The sequence below is a fragment of the Onychomys torridus genome, chromosome 22, assembly GCF_903995425.1.
Source record: "Onychomys torridus chromosome 22, mOncTor1.1, whole genome shotgun sequence".
NCBI lineage: Eukaryota > Metazoa > Chordata > Mammalia > Rodentia > Cricetidae > Onychomys > Onychomys torridus.
Window position 1 is genome coordinate 18331433 of NC_050464.1, and position 18435 is coordinate 18349867.

An 18435-nucleotide genomic window follows, 5' to 3' on the forward strand; every position below is an offset into this window, starting at 1 on the left:
TGGCGCTGGACTTGTTTAGGGCCTTGTTCAGGCTAGGCAAACACACTACAGCCTGAGCCATGGCCTCAGCCCTCTGTGATGTCTAGGTATCTCTAAAGTAACTGTAACTCGAGTTAGCTACACGTTCACCTGCCCTGAGCCCAGGCACTCAGTACTCACTATCTCAGCTCCCCATTTTACAGAGGACAAAAACTGAGGCATGCGGTGGGAGGTGGGGGGGAGACGATGAATGTCCAAGTTAGCAGCCAGACAGGGACTTTGGCGCCCGGCCCAACTAAGAAAGCTGTAGGAATCCAAAGAGGAAATATGAAATAGCCTTGCAAACTCTGGGCGCCTGGGGTGGGAGGGTCCACGGTGAAGCGTGGCGGGATGAAGGGGTGAGAGGAGAGGAAGACTTGGGTTTCCAGAGGGAGGCGGGAGGATGGGCTTCTGGAGAGAGGCCGCTTGGAGCGACAGGTACGCGGTGGCTCCGCGGCACCCGGGCAGGAGATCTCGGGCTGAGGCTCGCCCCCTACCTACCCCACCCCCAGTCCTGCCAACGGCGGCGGCGGCGGCGGCCCCTTTAAGAGCGATCGAGGCGCCCCCTGGCGGCAGAACGCGGGCAGCGCAGCGCGCGGCCGAAGCTGGAGCTGGAGCCGGAGCCCGGAGCCCGGAGCGGAGCCGGAGCGGAGCCGGGGCGGAGCGGGGCCGATCGGGCCGAGCCAGCAGCCGAGCTGGGGGCGCGGGCGGGCGGTATGTACCGGGCCCGGGCGGCGCGGGCGGGGCCGGAGCCCGGCAGCCCGGGGCGCTTTGGGATCCTCAGCACCGGGCAGCTCCGGGATCTGCTTCAAGATGAGCCCAAGCTGGACCGGATCGTGCGGCTCAGCAGGAAGGTAACGCGGGGGGCGCGGGCAAGAAAGAGGAGGGTGTGTGTGGGGGGTAATGGAGAGGACGGGCCGCGGCCTGCGGGGACCCGGAGACCCAGCCAGCGGAGGCCACCCCCCTGGAGCTGCCAGGCCTCGGGATCATGGGAGCCTGGCACGTCCGAGTGGGCCCCGCGGAGCCGCCCCCGGGGGATGGGGGGCGCCCCGATCCGGCCTGGGGCGGGTGGTGCGGGAGGGGGCGCCCGGGGATGCACCCGTGCACCCCGGGATGGCCGCGAGGCGTGCCCTCCCGAGGATGCTCCGGGGAGGTGTGTTCTGGGGGGCGGGAGGTGGAGGGTGAGCTGTGTTGTTGGGGGCCCTGGCTCAGCACACCCACGTTCTTTAGGGCCAGAAAGGGGAGGCGCCTTGCTGGGGGGGGGGGGGAACTGAAGGCCTGCTTGACACCTGGGGGGGGGAGGAGAGCTGGGAAGGGGGGTTATGCTTTAGATTGGGGAGGGGGCTTTGTGTCTGCCATTGGGCATGGGTCTATGAATACAGAGGCTTGTATTCTGTAGGCCACCATAAGAGAAAGTTGTATATTTCACGGGAGACATAGGCCCGGGCTGGTTGTCTGTTGTGGGGGGCGGGGGGCGTGCAGAAAGAGAAAGTGTGTGTTAGAAGGAGCCAGACGACGAGGGGCATGTGCATGGATCAGGGGACAGATGGAGGGGAGCGTGTTCTCCAGGGGCGGGGAGCTAGGCTTGGCCCTCCTAGAAACAGGCTCAAAAAGCCTTCTTACAGGGCCCCAGTGCTTCTGCTAGGTGAGCAGCTTAGCAGGTGCTGGGGACCACAAAAGCGAAGGGGGTGTGTATTGTAACCGCGGGGGTGTGTGGGATTCCACTAGAGGGCCGATGAGGGGGTATGAGAGATGAGAGGGTGACCTGAGTGTGGGGCGGGGTGTGCTGGGAAGGTACAGGGTGAAAACATCGCTCCCCCAAGAGTCAGAACAGAGGGTGGGAATGTTTTCCACACAAACACCTGAGGAGGAAGCGAGACAAAGGCCTGGAATGAGAGGCAAGCTGCCCAAGCATGGAAAATGGGACAAGAGAGGGGAGGGGGGTAGTCCTCGGGGAGCTGAGCAGACATATTAATTGAAAAATTAAAAATTAACTAACATTTGTAGAGGCCTTCATAGTTTGCTTCACTTGGGTCTCACAACAACCCGGTAAGCGAGGCGGGATTTTTTTTGTTTTGTTTTTGTTTTTGTTTTGTTTTTAATTGTAGAAGAAACTGGGGCCCAAAGAGAAGACGCCAGGCAAAGCCTGGAACAGGCCAACCTAGCTCTCTCCACCTGTTGGTCCCGACAGCCCTGCAGGTTGGGGATTCCCAGGTGCCTTTGGCTAGGCCTGTGGTGGGTGCTGTGCCAGGGTGGACCCCGGGAGATCCTGGGCAGTTCAAGCCCAAGCCCCTTAAGCTCTCCTCTGCTGGCAGTTCCAGGGTCTGCAGTTGGAGCGGGATGCCTGCTTGGCCTCCAACTACGCGCTGGCCAAGGAGAACCTGGCCTTGCGGCCCCGCCTGGAGATGGGCCGGACTGCCCTGGCCATCAAGTACCAAGAGCTTCGAGAGGTGGCAGAGAACTGCGCAGACAAGCTGCAGAGATTGGGTGAGGGGAGGCTTGGGAGGCCCGGGAGGTCCGGGAGGCCCGGGAGACCTGCCTGGGGCGGGGCTGGCCTTGGTCTGTGCTAGGCTCTTAAGGGTGAGCCTGGGACACACCTACTCCTGGACAAAATTTGAAGGGAGCTGCTTTGGGCCTTCTGGAAAGTGAGGTTGTGAGCTGTGGAGGAGCAGGCTTGAAAAGCTGGCCTGGGTCCCCCATGTGTGTAATCCCGGGACTTGGGAGGCAGAGGCAGGATGGAACACAAACTTGAAGAGCATTCCTAGGCTACCGTAGTGAGCGCTGGACCAGACAGGGAGGTCAGTTGAGGGGAGAGCCTGCCTCAAAAACAGAAACAAACAGCTGTGGTGAAGAGGCCTGTGTTGTGGGCGGTGGTGGCGCACTCCTTTAAACCCAGCACTTGGGAGGCAGAGGCAGGCGGATCTCTGGGTTCTGAGTTTGAGGCCAGCCTGGTCTACAGAGCAAGTTCCAGGACAGCCAGGGCTACACAGTGAAACTCTGACTTGAAAAAAAAAAAAAAAAAAAGAAACAAAAAACAAACAAAAAGAAAGAAAGAAAAGAAAAGAAAAAAAAAAAAAAAGAATTGGCCCTGATAGAGGCCCTGGGCAGTGGAAGAAACTGGGCATGGTGATGTAGGCCTATAGTCCCACCACTTGGAAAGCAGACACAGGAGGATCAGTAGTTCAAGGCCAAACGTGGCTGTAGAATGAGTTTGAGCCCAGCCTTGGCTACCTGAGACCCTATCTAAAAAAAAAAATCAGGCTGATGAGATGGTTCATTGAGTCAAGACACTTGGTGCCAAGCTTGAGTTTGATCCCTGGGACCTACATGGTAGAAGGAGAGAACCAGCCCCCATAAACTGTCCTCTGACCTCCACAACTGTGCAGTGGCATGAAGTGTGCCCACACGTAAAACACACAGGAACACACAATAAAAATGTAAACAGTTTTGGGGTTGGGGATGTAGCTCAGTGGTAGAGTGCTTGCCTAGCAAGCGCAAGGCCCTGGGTTCGATCCTCAGCTCTGGAAAAAAAAAATGTAAACAGTTTTAAAAAACGCAACATCAAAACAAACGAAAAATAAGAAATGGGGGCTGGGAGATGGCTCAGTGGCTAAATGAGTGCACTGTCTGCTCTTCTAGAAGACCTGGGTTCAGTCCCAGCACCCGAAAAGCAGCTCACAACTTCCCGTAATTCCAGTTCTAGGGGATCCAATGATAGATCTTCTGATCTCCATGGGCACCAGGCACTCACATGGTACACATGCATGCAGGCAGGCAAAACAAACATGCACATTAAATATTTAAAAAAAGAAGAAGAAGAAAAGGAAAACAAGAACGTAGTCGTGAACCCTGGAGTGCCCCCGTGGTCAGTGTCTCCCCTTTATTCTTTTTTATTCTAGAGTGTAGGGCTGTCTCATGTCTGACCTAAGTAATGGGTTGGGTGCTGGTAGCCTCGATGTGGTAGTGAGGAGGATATCTGTCCCTAAACACTCAGTAGTGTCCATGTTACCGAAGAGACTGAGCCAGGCATGGTTTTGCATGCTTGTAATCCCTGCACTCAGAAGGCTGAGGAGTACCATATTTGGCAGGCTAGCCTGGGCTACACAGTGCAACCTTTCGATGATGATGATGATGATGATGATGATGATGATGGCTGGAGAGATGGCTCAGCAATTGGAAAGGAGTGGAGTTTGGTTCCCATCACCCATGTTGGGCAGCTCACAGGCTCCAGATCCAGACGGGGTCTGACAACCACTGGCCTCTTCAGAAAGCTGAACTCAGTCAAGTGTGCATACCCACCCATACACAGACACATACTCATAATTAAAAATACAACCTTCTAAGAAAGAAAAAGAAACAACAGTATTAAAAACAAACAAAAAAATAAGCTGAACTTATTTGTGTATGCCTATAATCTCAGCACTTTGAGGTCTAGAGACTGGAGGATCAGGGGTTCAAGGCTAGCCTGAGCTACACAGCGAGTTTGAGGTTAGGGGCTTTAAGAGACCCAGCCTCAAACGAGACCAAGAGAAAGCCACAAAGCCAGTTGAGGATTTTGGAGGCCACCAAGGTGGGAACGGTAGTTACCTGCGGTCAATGGGAGAGTCAGAGTCCCTGTCTGTCCCCCCCCTGTGGTCCCCAGAGGAGAGCATGCATCGCTGGAGCCCCCAATGTGCGCTGGGCTGGCTGCAGGCTGAACTGGAAGAGGCTGAGCAGGAGGCTGAGGTGAGGTGGACAGGGAGGGAGACCCATCTCGTCCCATTGGGGTTGCCATGATAACAAAGGCTTGGGAGTGCCTCCCCTGAGAAGCCCGCCATGATTGCCTACAGAACTTTCCGGGATGGCAGCAGTTGATGTCCTAGGGAGGTCTACAGACATTGGAGGGCAGGGTCGGCGGAGGAGTAAGGCCGGGTTTCTCTGGGGCTGGGTTGGGAACCGCCACTAAGTGAGTTGAAGGAGGGCATGGGACAGCCCCTTCTTGTGGAAGAAATAGGGGTGGACAATCTGTCCAGTCTGGGTAGACCCAGAGGCGGGGCCAGGTTGGAAGCTCAGGGCCTCTGCTGGCTGGCTGGTCACCCCGTGGGGAAGGAGGAATCTAGTCTCTGCTGGGATTGCCTCCCCTCAACTCTCCCCTTTTCCCTCCTGGACACTGCCCAGGTCCAGATGGAGCAGCTGCTGCTGGGGGAACAGAGCCTGGAGGCCTTCCTGCCAGCCTTCCAGAGGGGCCGCGCCCTGGCCCACCTGCGGCGGACCCAGGCAGAGAAACTGCAAGAAGTTCTGAGACGTCGGGAACGCTCTGCCCAGCCGGCCCCCACCACGGCTGCTGCTGCTGCTGCCGCCGCCGCCGCCGCCACCGCCGTGGATCCCCCCAAACCCTTCCCTGCCGCTGCCGTCCTGCCCACGGGGGCCGCCCGGGGACCACCTCCAGCCGTACCCCGGAGCCTGCCCCCCTTGGACTCCCGCCCAGTGCCCCCACTGAAGGGCTCCCCCGGGTGCCCTTTTGGCCCGGCCCCTCTGCTGAGCCCTCGACCCTCTCAGCCTGAACCCCCTCATCGGTAGGAGCCAGGGGGCGGCCTCCCAGCGGGGGTCCAGACAAACTTGATTCGTGGCTCCTCCTCCTCCCCCACTGTCTGGGTGGGGGGAGGGGCAGGCCCCTCCCCCTAGCCTCAGGCCGGCCCCAGGGCCCTGGAGGCTGAGCTGGGGAAGAGGGGCTTCCCGAAGAGGCCCGGAGAGGGCTGGGGGTGGGGTGGGCAGGGTGCTGGACCTCGGTCACCAAGGAAACTCTGCCTTTTTATTTTATTTTGTTTTATTTCATTTTTGTCTCCCCGGTCCTCCAGGGTGCCAAGCCAGGGTCCCCAAATGAAAAGAACTTTGAGGGGGGGGTCTGCTTCCCCCCAGGAGGTCTTGCTTGGGGAGGGGTCTTGCTGTCGCACCCTGCCACATGACTGGGCTCGAACTTATTGGCCAAGGCTTACTGGATTGTTCTCCTCATATCCTGAGCTAACCCTTTCCGCAGTTTGGGGGCCCTCCGCCTAGGAGCCAGGTGGTCATGCCCCAGCTGCGGGCCCAGGGGCACCCCCAAGGGCCTTGCAGCTGGCCCTTGGGGCAAGGTAGGACCGAGGCTTCTGACCTGCGCAGGTGAGAGCCGGCCATCCCCAGGAAAGACCATTCTGTATTTTTCTGTCCCTGTCCCCTTGAATGGAACCTTTTTGAGGGCAGGTCCTTGTCTTTGTATGTTCTGTCCTCAGCCCCGCCTCCTAGGGGCTGTCAATAAATGTGCTGATGGATGACGGTGATGATGCCCCGCCTCCTCTCTGCTCCCTCAGCCAGCCTCCACGTCTGCTCTGGCGCGTCCTCCTACCGAGCTGCCCGCCCTTCCTTTCCCTGCCCATCTAAAGCTCAACTGACCTGCAAGGCCAATGGAAGCCTCCTCCGGGGAGCTGCCTGCTTTCCAAAGAACCTTTTCTAAACCTCACTTCCCAGCCTGGCCAGAAGTTACACTGCCTACGCCACGGTCACCGAGAGCCTCACCTGGCTGCACCCTCTCTTCCAGGATTGCTTGTCCAGCTCATCACGATGGTGCCCCACCTTCTCTGGCCTGCCGAACCACAGCCTCCACGGGTGATACCTTCGATGGGTGACGGAGGAGGGGCTCTGTTAGGAATGCAGGCATCTGCCGCCCACTAGGGAGACATTAAGTGGCCAGCATGGCTGCTGGGTGTGGAGCAAGACCAGCAAACAGAACATCGGGGAGAAGGGGCATAAGGGTGACCCCGGAACGGGAGAGGCTGGAGCAGGAAAATCGGAAGTTCAAGACTCGGGGCTGGGGGCATAGCACAGCGCTTGTGTAGTGTGTGGGAAGCTCTGGGTTCGATCCCTCGCACCCCCTGAACTAGGCATGTTAGGTCACACCCATAATCTTGCACCTGGGAGGTGGACCTAAAAGATCGGGAGTTCAAGGTCATCCCCGACGACTTAATGAGTCCGAGGCTGACTAGATGGCACTGTCTCAACCAAACCCGCAAAAAACACGTTCAAGACCAGCCTAGGCGACATTTACATCCAAACGGAATACGTGGTGAGACCCTATCTTTGAAATAATGCAGCATCGGCATTCCTGGGGTCAACCAGGGTCAAGTAAATCTAAGCAGAGGAAATTTGGCCAAGAGGCACAGAAACGCCTACACACGAGTAGTCTGCCAAAAAACGCACTGTAGAAACCGGGTATGCTGGCTCATTCCCATAATCCTAGCACTTGGGTGGTGGAGGCAGGAGGATTGCCTTTTTGAATCTAGCCTAGGGTGGTGAGTTCCAGGCCACCCTAATCTACAGAGTGAATTGTTTTTATTTGTTTTGTTTGAGACAGGAGACCTCATTTTGTAGAACTCTGCCTCTGCCCCTGGAGTGCTGGGATTAAAAGCGCTCGCCCACCACACCAGGGTTAAAGAATGAGATTTTGTCTCAAAGTAACAAGAGTGCTATAGAGGCTTACAAAGCTAGATAGAATCTTCTAGAATGTGGGTGTTGGGTTGACTCTACTTTTCACTGAAGTTTTTTTTTTTTTTAATTAATTTTTTTTTCCATTTTACATACCAACCCCAGTTCCCCCTCCCTCCCACTTTACCCCCATCCGCTCCTCAGAGTGGGTAAGGCCTCCCATGGTAGTCAACAGTCTGGCATTCCAAGTTGAAGGAGAGCCTAGCCCCTCCCCACTGTATCAAGGCTGAGCTAAGTCTCCCAGCACAGGGAATGGGCTCCAGAAAGCCATTCACTGAAGTTTGTAGTATAAGAGGGACCCACCCCCCCCCCCCCCCCCCCCCCCCCACCCCGGCATCTTCGGAGTATAAAAGATGAGAGTGAGTCTTGGGACTGAGTTCCATAAGAAAAGTGTGCAAATGCAGGTGTGTGGTGTTGAGCCCCCAGGATCTCCCGAGGACTGCCTTCCAGTGTGGTCCCAGGGGATAGAGCCGAGAACACCCCAATGGGGGCTCTTAGTGGCTGCCCCTGGAGGCAGGGATCCCTGTTGATGTGTGAGAAGAGCTTGAGGATTTGCTTGATCTTTGGAACTTAAAACAACAGCTGGAGCCACTGGCGGGTGGGAACCCTAGAGCTGCCAAGGTCATCAGTCACCCCCAGAAGGGCGCAGGGGAAAGTGCCTGCTAGAGAAACCCCATATGGCCTTCGCCTGCATTCTCCCAGCCTCCTCAGTGCTGGCCTTTGGACTGCGGGAGGCTGAGGGATACATGAACCCTGGGGTTGCCTGGTGACGGCGTGAGGAAGACCTCCCTCACCTTCCAGCTCAGCCTGGGAGCAGACTGGGTGCTCACAACCTCCATGAGGCCCCGTTCCTGGACCGACATTCCCATCAATTTTGTTTAAGAGTATAACCAAAGAGAAAGGGTCAGGTGTGGTGGTGCATGCCTTGGATCTCTGCACTTAGGAGGCAGAGGCTGTAAGATATCTGTGAGTTCGAGGCCAGCCAAGGCTACACAGGGTGACTTTGTCTCAATAAAGTTGAGTTGGGGAGAGCTAAGGCTGGGCATGGCTACCTTTGTTTCCATTATCGGGACTTTGAGGATTATTTTCTAGAAGGGCTCAGTGGCCTGCACTGGCCTCAACCTTCCTTCCCTAGGGCTGGTAAGAAGTAGAGAAAGAGCCAGCCAGGTTGGGGATGTGTCTTGGTTCATAGAGTGCCTGCCTCACATGCACGAAGTCCTGGGTTCTATCCCCAGCATCGCATAAACCAGGTGCGGTAGTGCATGTTTATAATCCCAGTATTTGAGAGCTGGAGGCAAGATGGGCAGAAATTCAAGGTCAAGGAAGTTTAAAGCCAGTCTGGGCTAAAAGAAACCATGTTTCAAAATTCAAAACAGAACAAGCCCCAGTACAAGACAGAATATAGAAAGGGATAAGTGTTACCATGGCAACTGGATGGGTCCTTCAGGTTGCCTCCCAGTGAGGTGAGGTATGGTGGCCCATACCTGTAATCCCAGTACCTGGGAGGCAGAGGCAGGCATATCTCTATGAGTTCAAGGCCAGCTTTGTCTACAAGAGTGTGAGTTCCAGGCCAGAGAGGGCTCCATAGTGAGACTCTGCCTCAGAAACCAAAACCTAGATTCATAATGTCCCCTGGCTAACTGGTGCGTGGTATGTTCTGAAGATTTCAGTCATTCTTACTTTAAATGTTCTGCCTCCGGGTTCTAGGGATGAACATGACCCGGAATGACCCTGGGATGACCCTTTGTGAGGGAGGAAAAGACGAGAGTACACAGTGAGAGAGGCTTAGAAGATGATTGCCTGGCGTTTGTGATGCCTTGGATTCCATCTCTACTTTCAATACAAAAATTAATAATCCACCCATTACAGGCTCCTGCAGCCTGCAGCTAGCACCATGGCGCGCATCTATAACCCCAGGAATGACTGTTTTGTTACCTGGAGACCTGGAAAAGAGTCCTTAAATTACATTTATTTATTCAATTTACAGGGGAGGTCACATGTCATGATATGCATTTTGAAGCTAGAGAGCAACTTACAGGAGTTGGTCCTCTACTTCCACCATGTGGGTCTCAGGGATCAAACTCAAGGTGTTGATCAAGTTCAAGGTGTTGATCAAGTTGGCATCTAGTGTTTTACCTACTGAACCATCTTGCAAACCCTTATTGAGGGCATTTAAAAAAAAAAAAAAAACAACAAAAAAACAGGGGCAGAGTATTGGGTTTGGAAACACAGTGTTGTTTTGTTGCCTTTTCAAGACAGGGTTTCTCTGTGCAGCTCAGGCTGTCCTGGAACTCACCCGGTAGACCAGGCTGGCCTTGAACTCACAGAGATCCACCTGGCTCTGCCTCCTGAGTGCTGGGAGTAAAGGAATGTGCCACCACTGCCCGGCTTGGCTTGTTATTATTATTATCCATTTATTTGTATGCGTCTGTGTGAGTCTGAGTGTGTGTGAATCTGAGTGTGTGTGAGTGTGTGTGTGTGTGTGTGTGTGTGTGTGTGTGTTGGGAGGATATGTGCTCCTAGGCTTACAGAAGCCAGAAGAGGGCATCAAGTGTCCTCTTCTATTACCCTCCCTATTCTTTTGAGGCAGAGTCTCTCCCTGAACCTGGGGTTCACATTTTCACAGCTGTCGAGCCTCAGCACTTGTCATGTCTTTCCCCCATCAGACTTGGGGGTTACTGGAGTGTGTGGGATGGATGGCTTACAACCTGGATACTGAGATCTAAACTCCTTTCCTCATGCTTGCTCAGCAAATGCTCTTAACCACTGAGCCTCCTTTTCTGCCCAGTTCTGGTTTTGAGAAAAAAAAAAAAAATGGTTTCTGGACTGCTTGCTATGTGGATGCCCAGACAGGAAGTTGCTGTTGTTTGTTGAAGATTCATTATTTATTTATGTGTCTCTGTGTGTCTGTGCACCTGCTTGTGTGTGTGCCTTTGGATGCCAGAAGATGGCATCTGATCCTTTGGAGCAGAACCCAGTGGGTTCAGAGAATTGAATCAGGTCCTCTGGAAGAGCAGGGAACGCAAATATTTTTAACTGCTGAGCCATCTCTCCAGCCCCAAATCTGCTTGTTTAATTACACTTATTTGTGTGAGTGGGTGGGTGGGCGAATGCATGCGTGCTCGCTCCTGCAGGCGCATTAATTTGCTGGAGTCAGATCTGTCTACCATGTAGGGACTAAACTCCGTTTGTCAGGCTTGGTGAACACATCTTCCATTGAACTATCCTGCTGGGAATGGTGCTGCCCCAGAAAGTCATGACTTTGTTTGGGACCAGTTTCTATATGTTTTCCCCAGAATCCCTCATTTTTCAAGTAGAAAACATGTTGGTATTAAATAGGCCTACTTCCTCCTCCTCCTCTTCTTTAGATAGGTTCTTATTCTATAAACCAAGCTAGCCTTGAATTCAGAGATCCACTTGCTTCTGCCTTTCAAGGGCTCGGATTAAAAGTGTGAGCCAGTATACCCTGCTAAGTGACAATGTGCCAGCCAAGGTTCACCACGTCAAGCAGTTACCGACCAGCCTATGATGTCTACAGAGCTCTGGCTAAGAGCTTACCCCTAGTCACCTAGGGACAGAAACACGATGGTTTCCAATATCTGGGTGAGCTGTGGGTTTATCCCACTATACACCACTTTACCCTCATGATTGAGTTGAAGGGTTGTGACTTCTGCATTTGGCTCAGCCCTTGCCATTATTAGGAGTCTTTCAAGATCCTTAGTGTACCTGTAAAGAATACAGACAACTCAAGCCAGCCAAGGCTACATAGAAATACACCGTCCCCCAAATGATAACAAACCAACCATGACTCCTAATTAAAGTGACTTACACTCAGGAGCCGAGACTCTGTGATTCCATCCAAAGTAGATAGAGACATGTCCAGAATCCCCCAGTGAGGGGCTGGGATATGGCTCAGTGGTAGAGCCCCTGCCTAGAATCCCCCAGTGAGGGGCTGGGGTGTGGCTCAGTGGTAGAGCCCCTGCCTAGAATCCCCCAGTGAGGGGCTGGGGTGTGGCTCAGTGGTAGAGCCCCTGCCTAGAATCCCCCAGTGAGGGGCTGGGGTGTGGCTCAGTGGTAGAGCACCTGCCTAGAGTCCCCCAATGAGGGGCTGGGGTGTGGCTCAGTGGTAGAGCACCTGCCTAGAATCCCCCAGGGAGGGGCTGGGGTGTGGCTCAGTGGTAGAGCCCCTGCCTAGAATCCCCCAGTGAGGGGCTGGAGTGTGGCTCAGTGGTAGAGCCCCTGCCTAGAATCCCCCAGTGAGGGGCTGGGGTGTGGCTCAGTGGTAGAAAGTACTTGCCTAGAATCCCCAGTGAGGGGCTGGGGTGTGGCTCAGTGGTAGAGCACCTGCCTAGAATCCCCCAGGGAGGGGCTGGGGTGTGGCTCAGTGGTAGAAAGTACTTGCCTAACATGTGCAAATCCTGGGTTCAATCCCAGCTTTGAAAAAAAAATGAAGATGTATAATCATCTTTCTGTATAAAACAAAGGTTATGGGCTGGAGAGATGGCTCAGAGGTTAAGAGCACTGACTGCTCTTCCAGAGGTTCTGAGTTCAATTCCCAGCACCCACAGGGTGGCTCACAACCATCCATAAAGAGACCTGGCACCCTCTTCTGTATACATAATGAATAAATAAATATTTAAAAAAACAAAGGTTATTAAAAACACATATTGTGTGTGTGTGTGTGTGTGTGTGTGTGTGTGCACACGCGCGCACGCGCACACGCGCGAGTGGAGGTCAGAGGACAACTTGTGGGAGTAGTTCCTTTCTACTGTAGATCCTGGGGATCAGGAGTGACTCAGGTTGTCAGTCTTGGTGGTAAGCTGGGGAGCCATCTCTTCGGCCCAGGCATGGGTTATTCTATCAAACACAAATCCCTGCAGGGGTCAGCAAGGTGGAGAAGCAAAGCAGTCCGTTTCTATGAGAAATGTTTCCGCCCTCTCTCTTTCATTCAGCTTCTCCTTCTTATGTGGTCTTTACATGGTTGTTTGGACACTGTCCCATGTGGAGCCCAAGCTGGCCTCCAACTCTTCATCCTTTTTGTGTTTTTCTTTTTTTGTTTTTGTTTGTTTGAGGCAGGGTTTCTCTGTGCAGCTCTGGCTGTCCTGGAACTTGCTTTGTAGATCAGGCTGGCCTTGAACTTCCAGAGATCTGCTTGCCTCTGCCTCCCAAGTGCTGGGATTAAAGGCGTGTGCCACCTCCACCCAGCTATTTGTTTTATGTACCTGTGTGTCTGTGTCTTATGTGTGAGTGCAGTACCCACAGAGACCAGGAAAGGGTGTTGGATCCCTTGGAGTTACAGGCCATCGAGAGCCACCTGTTATGGATGCTGGGAATGGACCTTGGTCCTCTACAAGAGCAGTACATGCTCTTAACTACAGAACCATATCGCAAAGCCCCAAACTCTCTAACCTGCCTTTGTTATTTTGTTGTTATGGTTTGAGACAGGGTCTGACTACGTAGCCCTGGCTGGCCCCAGAGTCAGAGATCAGCCTGCTTCTGCCTCCTGAATGCTGGGGTTAAAGGCTATTCCACTGCACCTGGAGAAGACCCTGAGCTTCTGATCCTTCTTCCTCTGCTTCTTGTGTACTGGACTTGCAGATGGCACCACCATTTCCACTGATGCCATGGTAGGGATGGAACCCAGGGCTTCCAGTGTGTTCCTGGTGCTCACTGTGGTTTTAACACAGAGAGGGGCACTACTCACCCACTCAGAGGCTCTACAGCACCTTACCTAAGCTGCAAGTTGGATCTGAGAGCTAACCTACATGGGAGTAGCACCCAGGGAGGCAGGTGCACCCTATGACGCCATCCACAGGCAGATGGAAGTATAACTACATCCCAGGGAAGCTGAGCTGAGAGCAAAGTCTGAGATTAACTTTCCTTTATTTTGAGACAGGCCTGATGTAGCCCAGGTTGGCCTTAAACTCTGTCTTAGGATGACAATGAACTTCAGATCCTCTTGCCTTCACCGAGTGTTGTGATTACAGGTCTCACCACCATGCTCAGTGTATGTAGTGTGGCGGTTGGAACCCCGGGCATTGTGAATGCCAGGCAAGCACTCTACGAACTGAGCCACATTCCCACATTTCTCCATCCTCACCCACAAGACAAAGGCCAAGAGAGGCCTGTGACCTGCCAGCTGGTCCTTCCCTCTCTTCATAGGGTATTGTGACCTCGCACGGGTTCAAGACACAGGACCTCGTGTTGGTGGCCATTCCTGTGGTGCTGTGGGGGAATCTCCTTAGTCAGTCATGACCCAGAAAACAACTCCCTGGCCTAAAGCTACACATCTTTTTTTTTTTTTTTTTAATTTTTTGATGCTTTTTTTAAAAAAAGATTTGTTTATTATGTATACAGTATTCTGCCTGTATGTATGCCCGCAAGTCAGAAGAGGGCACCAGATCTCATTACAGATGGTTGTGAGCCACCATGTGGTTGCTGGGAATTGAACTCAGGACCTCTGGAAGAACAAGCAGTGCTCTTAACCGCTGAGCCATCTCCCCAGCCCATTGGATTTTCTTTTTTTTAAAGATTTTATTTATTATGTACACAGTATTCTGTCTGCATGTGTCCCAGCAGGCCAGAAGAGGGCACCAGATCTCATTACAAGTAGTTGTGAGCCACCATGTGGTTGCTGGGAATTGAACTCTCTCTGAGCCATCTCTCCAGCCCCCCACATCTTTTCATTACATTTATTTAGTCTGTGTGTGAGGTCTGTGGGTGCACATGTACACACATGTACGTACACACATGCACATACCACTATACTTCTGGAGTCAGTTCTCTCCTACTACCATGTAGGCCCCAAGATTGAACAAAGACAAACTCCTTAACCACCAAGTCATCCATAGGCCCCACCCTGCTTTCCTCTTTTTGAAATAGGGCCTCGCTATGTAGCCCTGGCTGGCCTGAGATTCATTATGTAGCCCCAGCTGGCCTGAGATTCACTATGTAGCCCCAGCTGGCCCACAAACTCATGGGTCATCCTCCTGCTTCTGCTTCTCCAGTGCTGGGATTCTGTGTGTCCACCACCAGGCCCCCCTTCTACCTTTTCTTGAGACAGGGTCTCACTCTCTAGCCTAGGCTGGCCTAAACTGGAGACCTTCCTGCTTCGGCCCACCACATGCTGGGATATACACATGCTATCACATCCTGTCTTGACTGATACTGGAACCGTGACAGAGGCCAAAGATGTATCATGGGAAGGAGTTCAGAAGGAAGGAATCCGGTTTGTACCGCCACTGTGGTCAGTATAAAAGGGCATTTCACCCAGTTTGCCCATTTTAGCAGTCTGACTAAAAGACAATCCCCAGATGCACAGATCTTAGTTTCCTGTCAGCTTGATGGAGCACTTCAGCTCCATGCCTGCTGCTTACTCAGCCTTGCTCTGTGCAGGGACACACCTCCTTACCCACTCCCTCCATTGCCAGATTCAGGAATAGCCACAGAGGGCATGGGCTAATGTGGATCGCCAAGTTTACCCCTCTTGCTAGGGCATACTGGAAGTAGGGAAAGGGAAAATCCAATCCGGTCTTGGGAGGAGGGAAGAATAAAATGATACCAAGGGAACCATGTGTGGTAGTCCTTCAGAAAGCCTCCGATACCCCTGTGGATGTGGTAGCCCATGCCAGAAATCCTAGCACTTAGGAGACTGAGGCAGAGGATGGAAAGCTCTAGGTCAGTCTGTGATTTAAAAAAATTGCTGGGATTACAACATCTCTAGCCTGGTTTATAGAGTGTAACCCAGGGATCTGTACATTCCAGGCAAGTACTCTACCAACTGAGCCACATCCTGAGCTCTGCTGTGGATCTCTATTGCCTCAGCTTTACACATGCCCCCAGTCAGTGTACTTACGATGTCCTAGCTCATTCCCAATGTGAGTCAGAAGGGGACCTCTGGGCTGGAGAGATGGTTCAGAGGTTAAGAGTATTAACTGCTCTGCCAGAGGTCCTGTGTTCAATTCCCAGCAACCACATGGCGGCTCATAATCTGATGCCCTCTTACGGTGTGCATGCAAAACAGAACACTGTATACATAATAAATAAATAAATCTTAAAGAAACAAAAAGAAAAAGGAAGTAAGGGGACCTCACAACTGCTGTAGCTCTGACCACAAGTTACTACTAGCTGCTTGGTGTAAGAGAACCAAAAGAACCCAGAAATCTGAGCTGGGTCACGGTGGTACACACCTGCACTCAGAAGATGGAGGCAGGAAGCTGGTGTGGTGGCACACGCCTTTTTTTTTTTTTTTCTTTGCACACACCTTTAATTCCAGCTCTTGGGAGGCAGAAGCAGTTGAGTGTTCAGGGCCAGCCTGGTCTATAAAGCAGTTCTACAACAGCCAGGGCCTCACAGGAAAACCTTATATCAAAAACAAAAACAACAAAAAAGAAGGTGGAGACAGGAGGATCAAGAGTTCAGTATCAGGGCTGGAGAGATGGCTCAGAGGTTAAGAGCACTGGCTGCTCTTCCAGAGGTCCTGAGTTCAATTCTCAGCAACCACAGGGTGGCTCACAACCATCTGTAATGAGATCTGGCGCCCTCTTCTGGCCTGCAGGCATACATGCAGGCAGAACACTATATACATAATAAATAAATAAATCTTTAAAAAAAAAAAGGAGCAGGGCGGTGGTGCACACCTTTAATCCCAGCACTCGGGAGGCAGAGCCAGGTGAATCTTTGTGAGTTCGAGTCCAGCCTGGTCTACAAAGTGAGTTCCAGGACAGAGAAACCCTGTCTTGAAAAACAAAACAAAACAAAAAAAAGAAGAGTTCAGTATCAGGCACAGGCACAAAGAGAGTCCATGACCAGCCTGCATTACTAGACAGAACCACAACAAAACAATCCCCCCCCCAATCCAAATGGCAATTCTCCCCAAAATTCATTACAATCCTTGGTCAGCAGCATATGAGGAACCTAGTTTTCAACCTTTTTTCATCTCCCCCCCACACACCAAGATGCAGCTCTGATTAAAGGTGTGAGCCACTATGCCTGTCATTTTAAAGACAAGCCTTGCTATGTAATTGGTCACAATCCTCCAGCCTCAGCCTCCTCCATCGATCAGAGGCCAGACACTCTGGACATCATCTCCACATTAACCAGTGAGCCTCCTGCTGCTTCTCTCCTGGCTGCTCCAGGGCCCAAAATTAGTCCCACAATCCAACAGCCTCTCATTAGCAGGCTTGTGGCCCCTGTGATCAACACTGCAGATGCATGGGCCACACTCAGGAACTCAAGCTCCGAGTCTTGTCACAGTTAGCAGGCTGCACAGTTACAATGAAAGGCAGACCAAGGGCAGGCACACTGTCCCAAGACGAACTTGGCCCCAGTAGTATCCCCCTACATCACCACTGGGGAGTAGAATGAGTAACAGTGGCAGATCTCAGGAGAGCAAAGTATTTACTCTTCTGTGTTTACACCCACGGGGCACCTTCCCCCAAGGTCACACCCTGGATAAATATGGACACAGGCACATACTCCTCATACCCCAGGGCTTTGTTTTCCGGCTCCCACAAGACAAGAGGTGGTGTGAAACAGACCTGAGTAAAAATGGCAATCTTGCACTAGCTTTTGTCTTGGCAGGGAAGGGGGATACAGGACGACCTCAGCAATGCTGGGGACTGAACCCAGAACCTGCTGCATGCTAGCATTCTCTCACTGAGCTACTAGCTACATTCCCAGCGTCTGCTGGATCTTGATCAGGTCTCACCTGTGGCTTGGGGGTAACACAGAAAGACAAGTTTGATGCAAGCCCCAAGAATTAAATCTTTTTGGCAGCGGACAACCCAGGCGTACTGCACTGTTCAAAGGTTACAGAGGAAGTGCTACCCCATGGTATAAACATGTGGCAGGGCACAAGACAGAGCTTGCTCGCGGCTTCTGGATAAAACCAGAGCAATGGTTCTGGGAGTTGACATCTGGAAGGCAACTTCTAGAAACAAACCGGCATCCAGGGGACTCTGGAAAGCACTTAAATGGCTAGTTTTCGGGTGTCTTTATCCTGGGGGCTCTTTCTTGGTCACGGAAGAGCCTCTTTTTCTGGACCATAGGAGAAGGATGTGTTGATCACCAGCCAGGCTGGAAAGGTGCTAGGAGAGTCCAGAGAACGCCACTAGAGGTAGTCAATTCAATCCAAGACCAATAGTTCAAAGGTTAAGAAAGGCAACCAATAGTTCAAAGGTCAAGAAAGGCAAGTTTCTTGGGCTGGTTCCCCTTCCCTCCTTTTCTCCGATTAAATACGGGACCCGAAGAAGGCGAAGATGAGAAAAATGAGGATAAAGAAAGTGGCATCTCGGGTATCGTCCCAGCGGAGCCCCTTGTTGGACTGGCCCTCCTTCTTTTTGCGAAGGGCTTCCCTCCGGGCGCGCAGACGCCGCTCTCTCTCTAGCTGCTCTCCATAGTGCGCCTGGTAGAAGGCGTCAAAGTCGAACACAGTGCGACGGTCGCCGGTAGCGGCCCGAGAGCCATCGTGAGCCCGAGGAGTATAGGGAGGAGGGTGTGGAGGAGTGGGATCGGCCGGGGGTGTCCTAGAGGGCTTGACACCGGGTCCGCGCAGGTCCTGGTCTCTGAGCAGACCTCGGTCATACTTGCGACGGAGGATGGTGCTGCCCAGGACCAGATAAGCTTCGGAGATGCGCGTGAAGCGCTCGGCGGCCTCGGTGCTGCCGGGATTGCGATCAGGATGGTAGAGGAAGCTCTGCCGGTAGTACGCCGCTTTGATCTGGGCCTGCGTGGCCGTGGGGGGGACGCCCAGCAGCTCATAGAGGGCGGTGCGGGAGTAAGTCCTCCCTCGCGGGCACAAGCCCGTGGCCGAATTTTGTGGCACCCCCCGGGGCTGCCACAGTCTCCATAGAGGTGACAGCCGCCAGCCCAGGCAGCGCGCGGCCGCCATGTCGTGGCGAGGGCAGGGCGGCGCCCAGC

The 18435-nt window shown here is 53.1% G+C and overlaps 2 protein-coding genes across 2 annotated transcripts; one reads left to right on the plus strand and one right to left on the minus strand.

Moving 5' to 3' along the window:
• Positions 1 to 667: 667 nt before the first annotated feature.
• Vps37d (VPS37D subunit of ESCRT-I) lies at positions 668 to 6354 on the plus strand. The gene is made up of 4 exons (XM_036172697.1): positions 668 to 872; positions 2334 to 2505; positions 4661 to 4743; positions 5176 to 6354. Exons 1-4 carry the CDS (start codon positions 735 to 737, stop codon positions 5575 to 5577), a joined length of 795 nt encoding a protein of 264 aa, XP_036028590.1. The 5' UTR covers positions 668 to 734; the 3' UTR covers positions 5578 to 6354.
• Positions 6355 to 17260: 10906 nt separating this feature from the next.
• Dnajc30 (DnaJ heat shock protein family (Hsp40) member C30) lies at positions 17261 to 18428 on the minus strand. Its single transcript, XM_036172253.1, has one exon. It carries the CDS (start codon positions 18404 to 18406, stop codon positions 17747 to 17749), a length of 660 nt encoding a protein of 219 aa, XP_036028146.1. The 5' UTR covers positions 18407 to 18428; the 3' UTR covers positions 17261 to 17746.
• Between the last annotated feature and the right edge of the window lie 7 nt (positions 18429 to 18435).

Coding starts and splice junctions, on each gene's coding strand:
- Vps37d (XM_036172697.1), top strand. CDS start 735: ATGTACCGGGCCCGGGCGGCGCGGGCGGGGCCGGAGCCCGGCAGCCCG. Junction 873..2,333: donor TCGTGCGGCTCAGCAGGAAG/GTAACGCGGGGG, acceptor CTCTGCTGGCAG/TTCCAGGGTCTGCAGTTGGA. Junction 2,506..4,660: donor AGACAAGCTGCAGAGATTGG/GTGAGGGGAGGC, acceptor TGTGGTCCCCAG/AGGAGAGCATGCATCGCTGG.
- Dnajc30 (XM_036172253.1), bottom strand. CDS start 18,406: ATGGCGGCCGCGCGCTGCCTGGGCTGGCGGCTGTCACCTCTATGGAGA.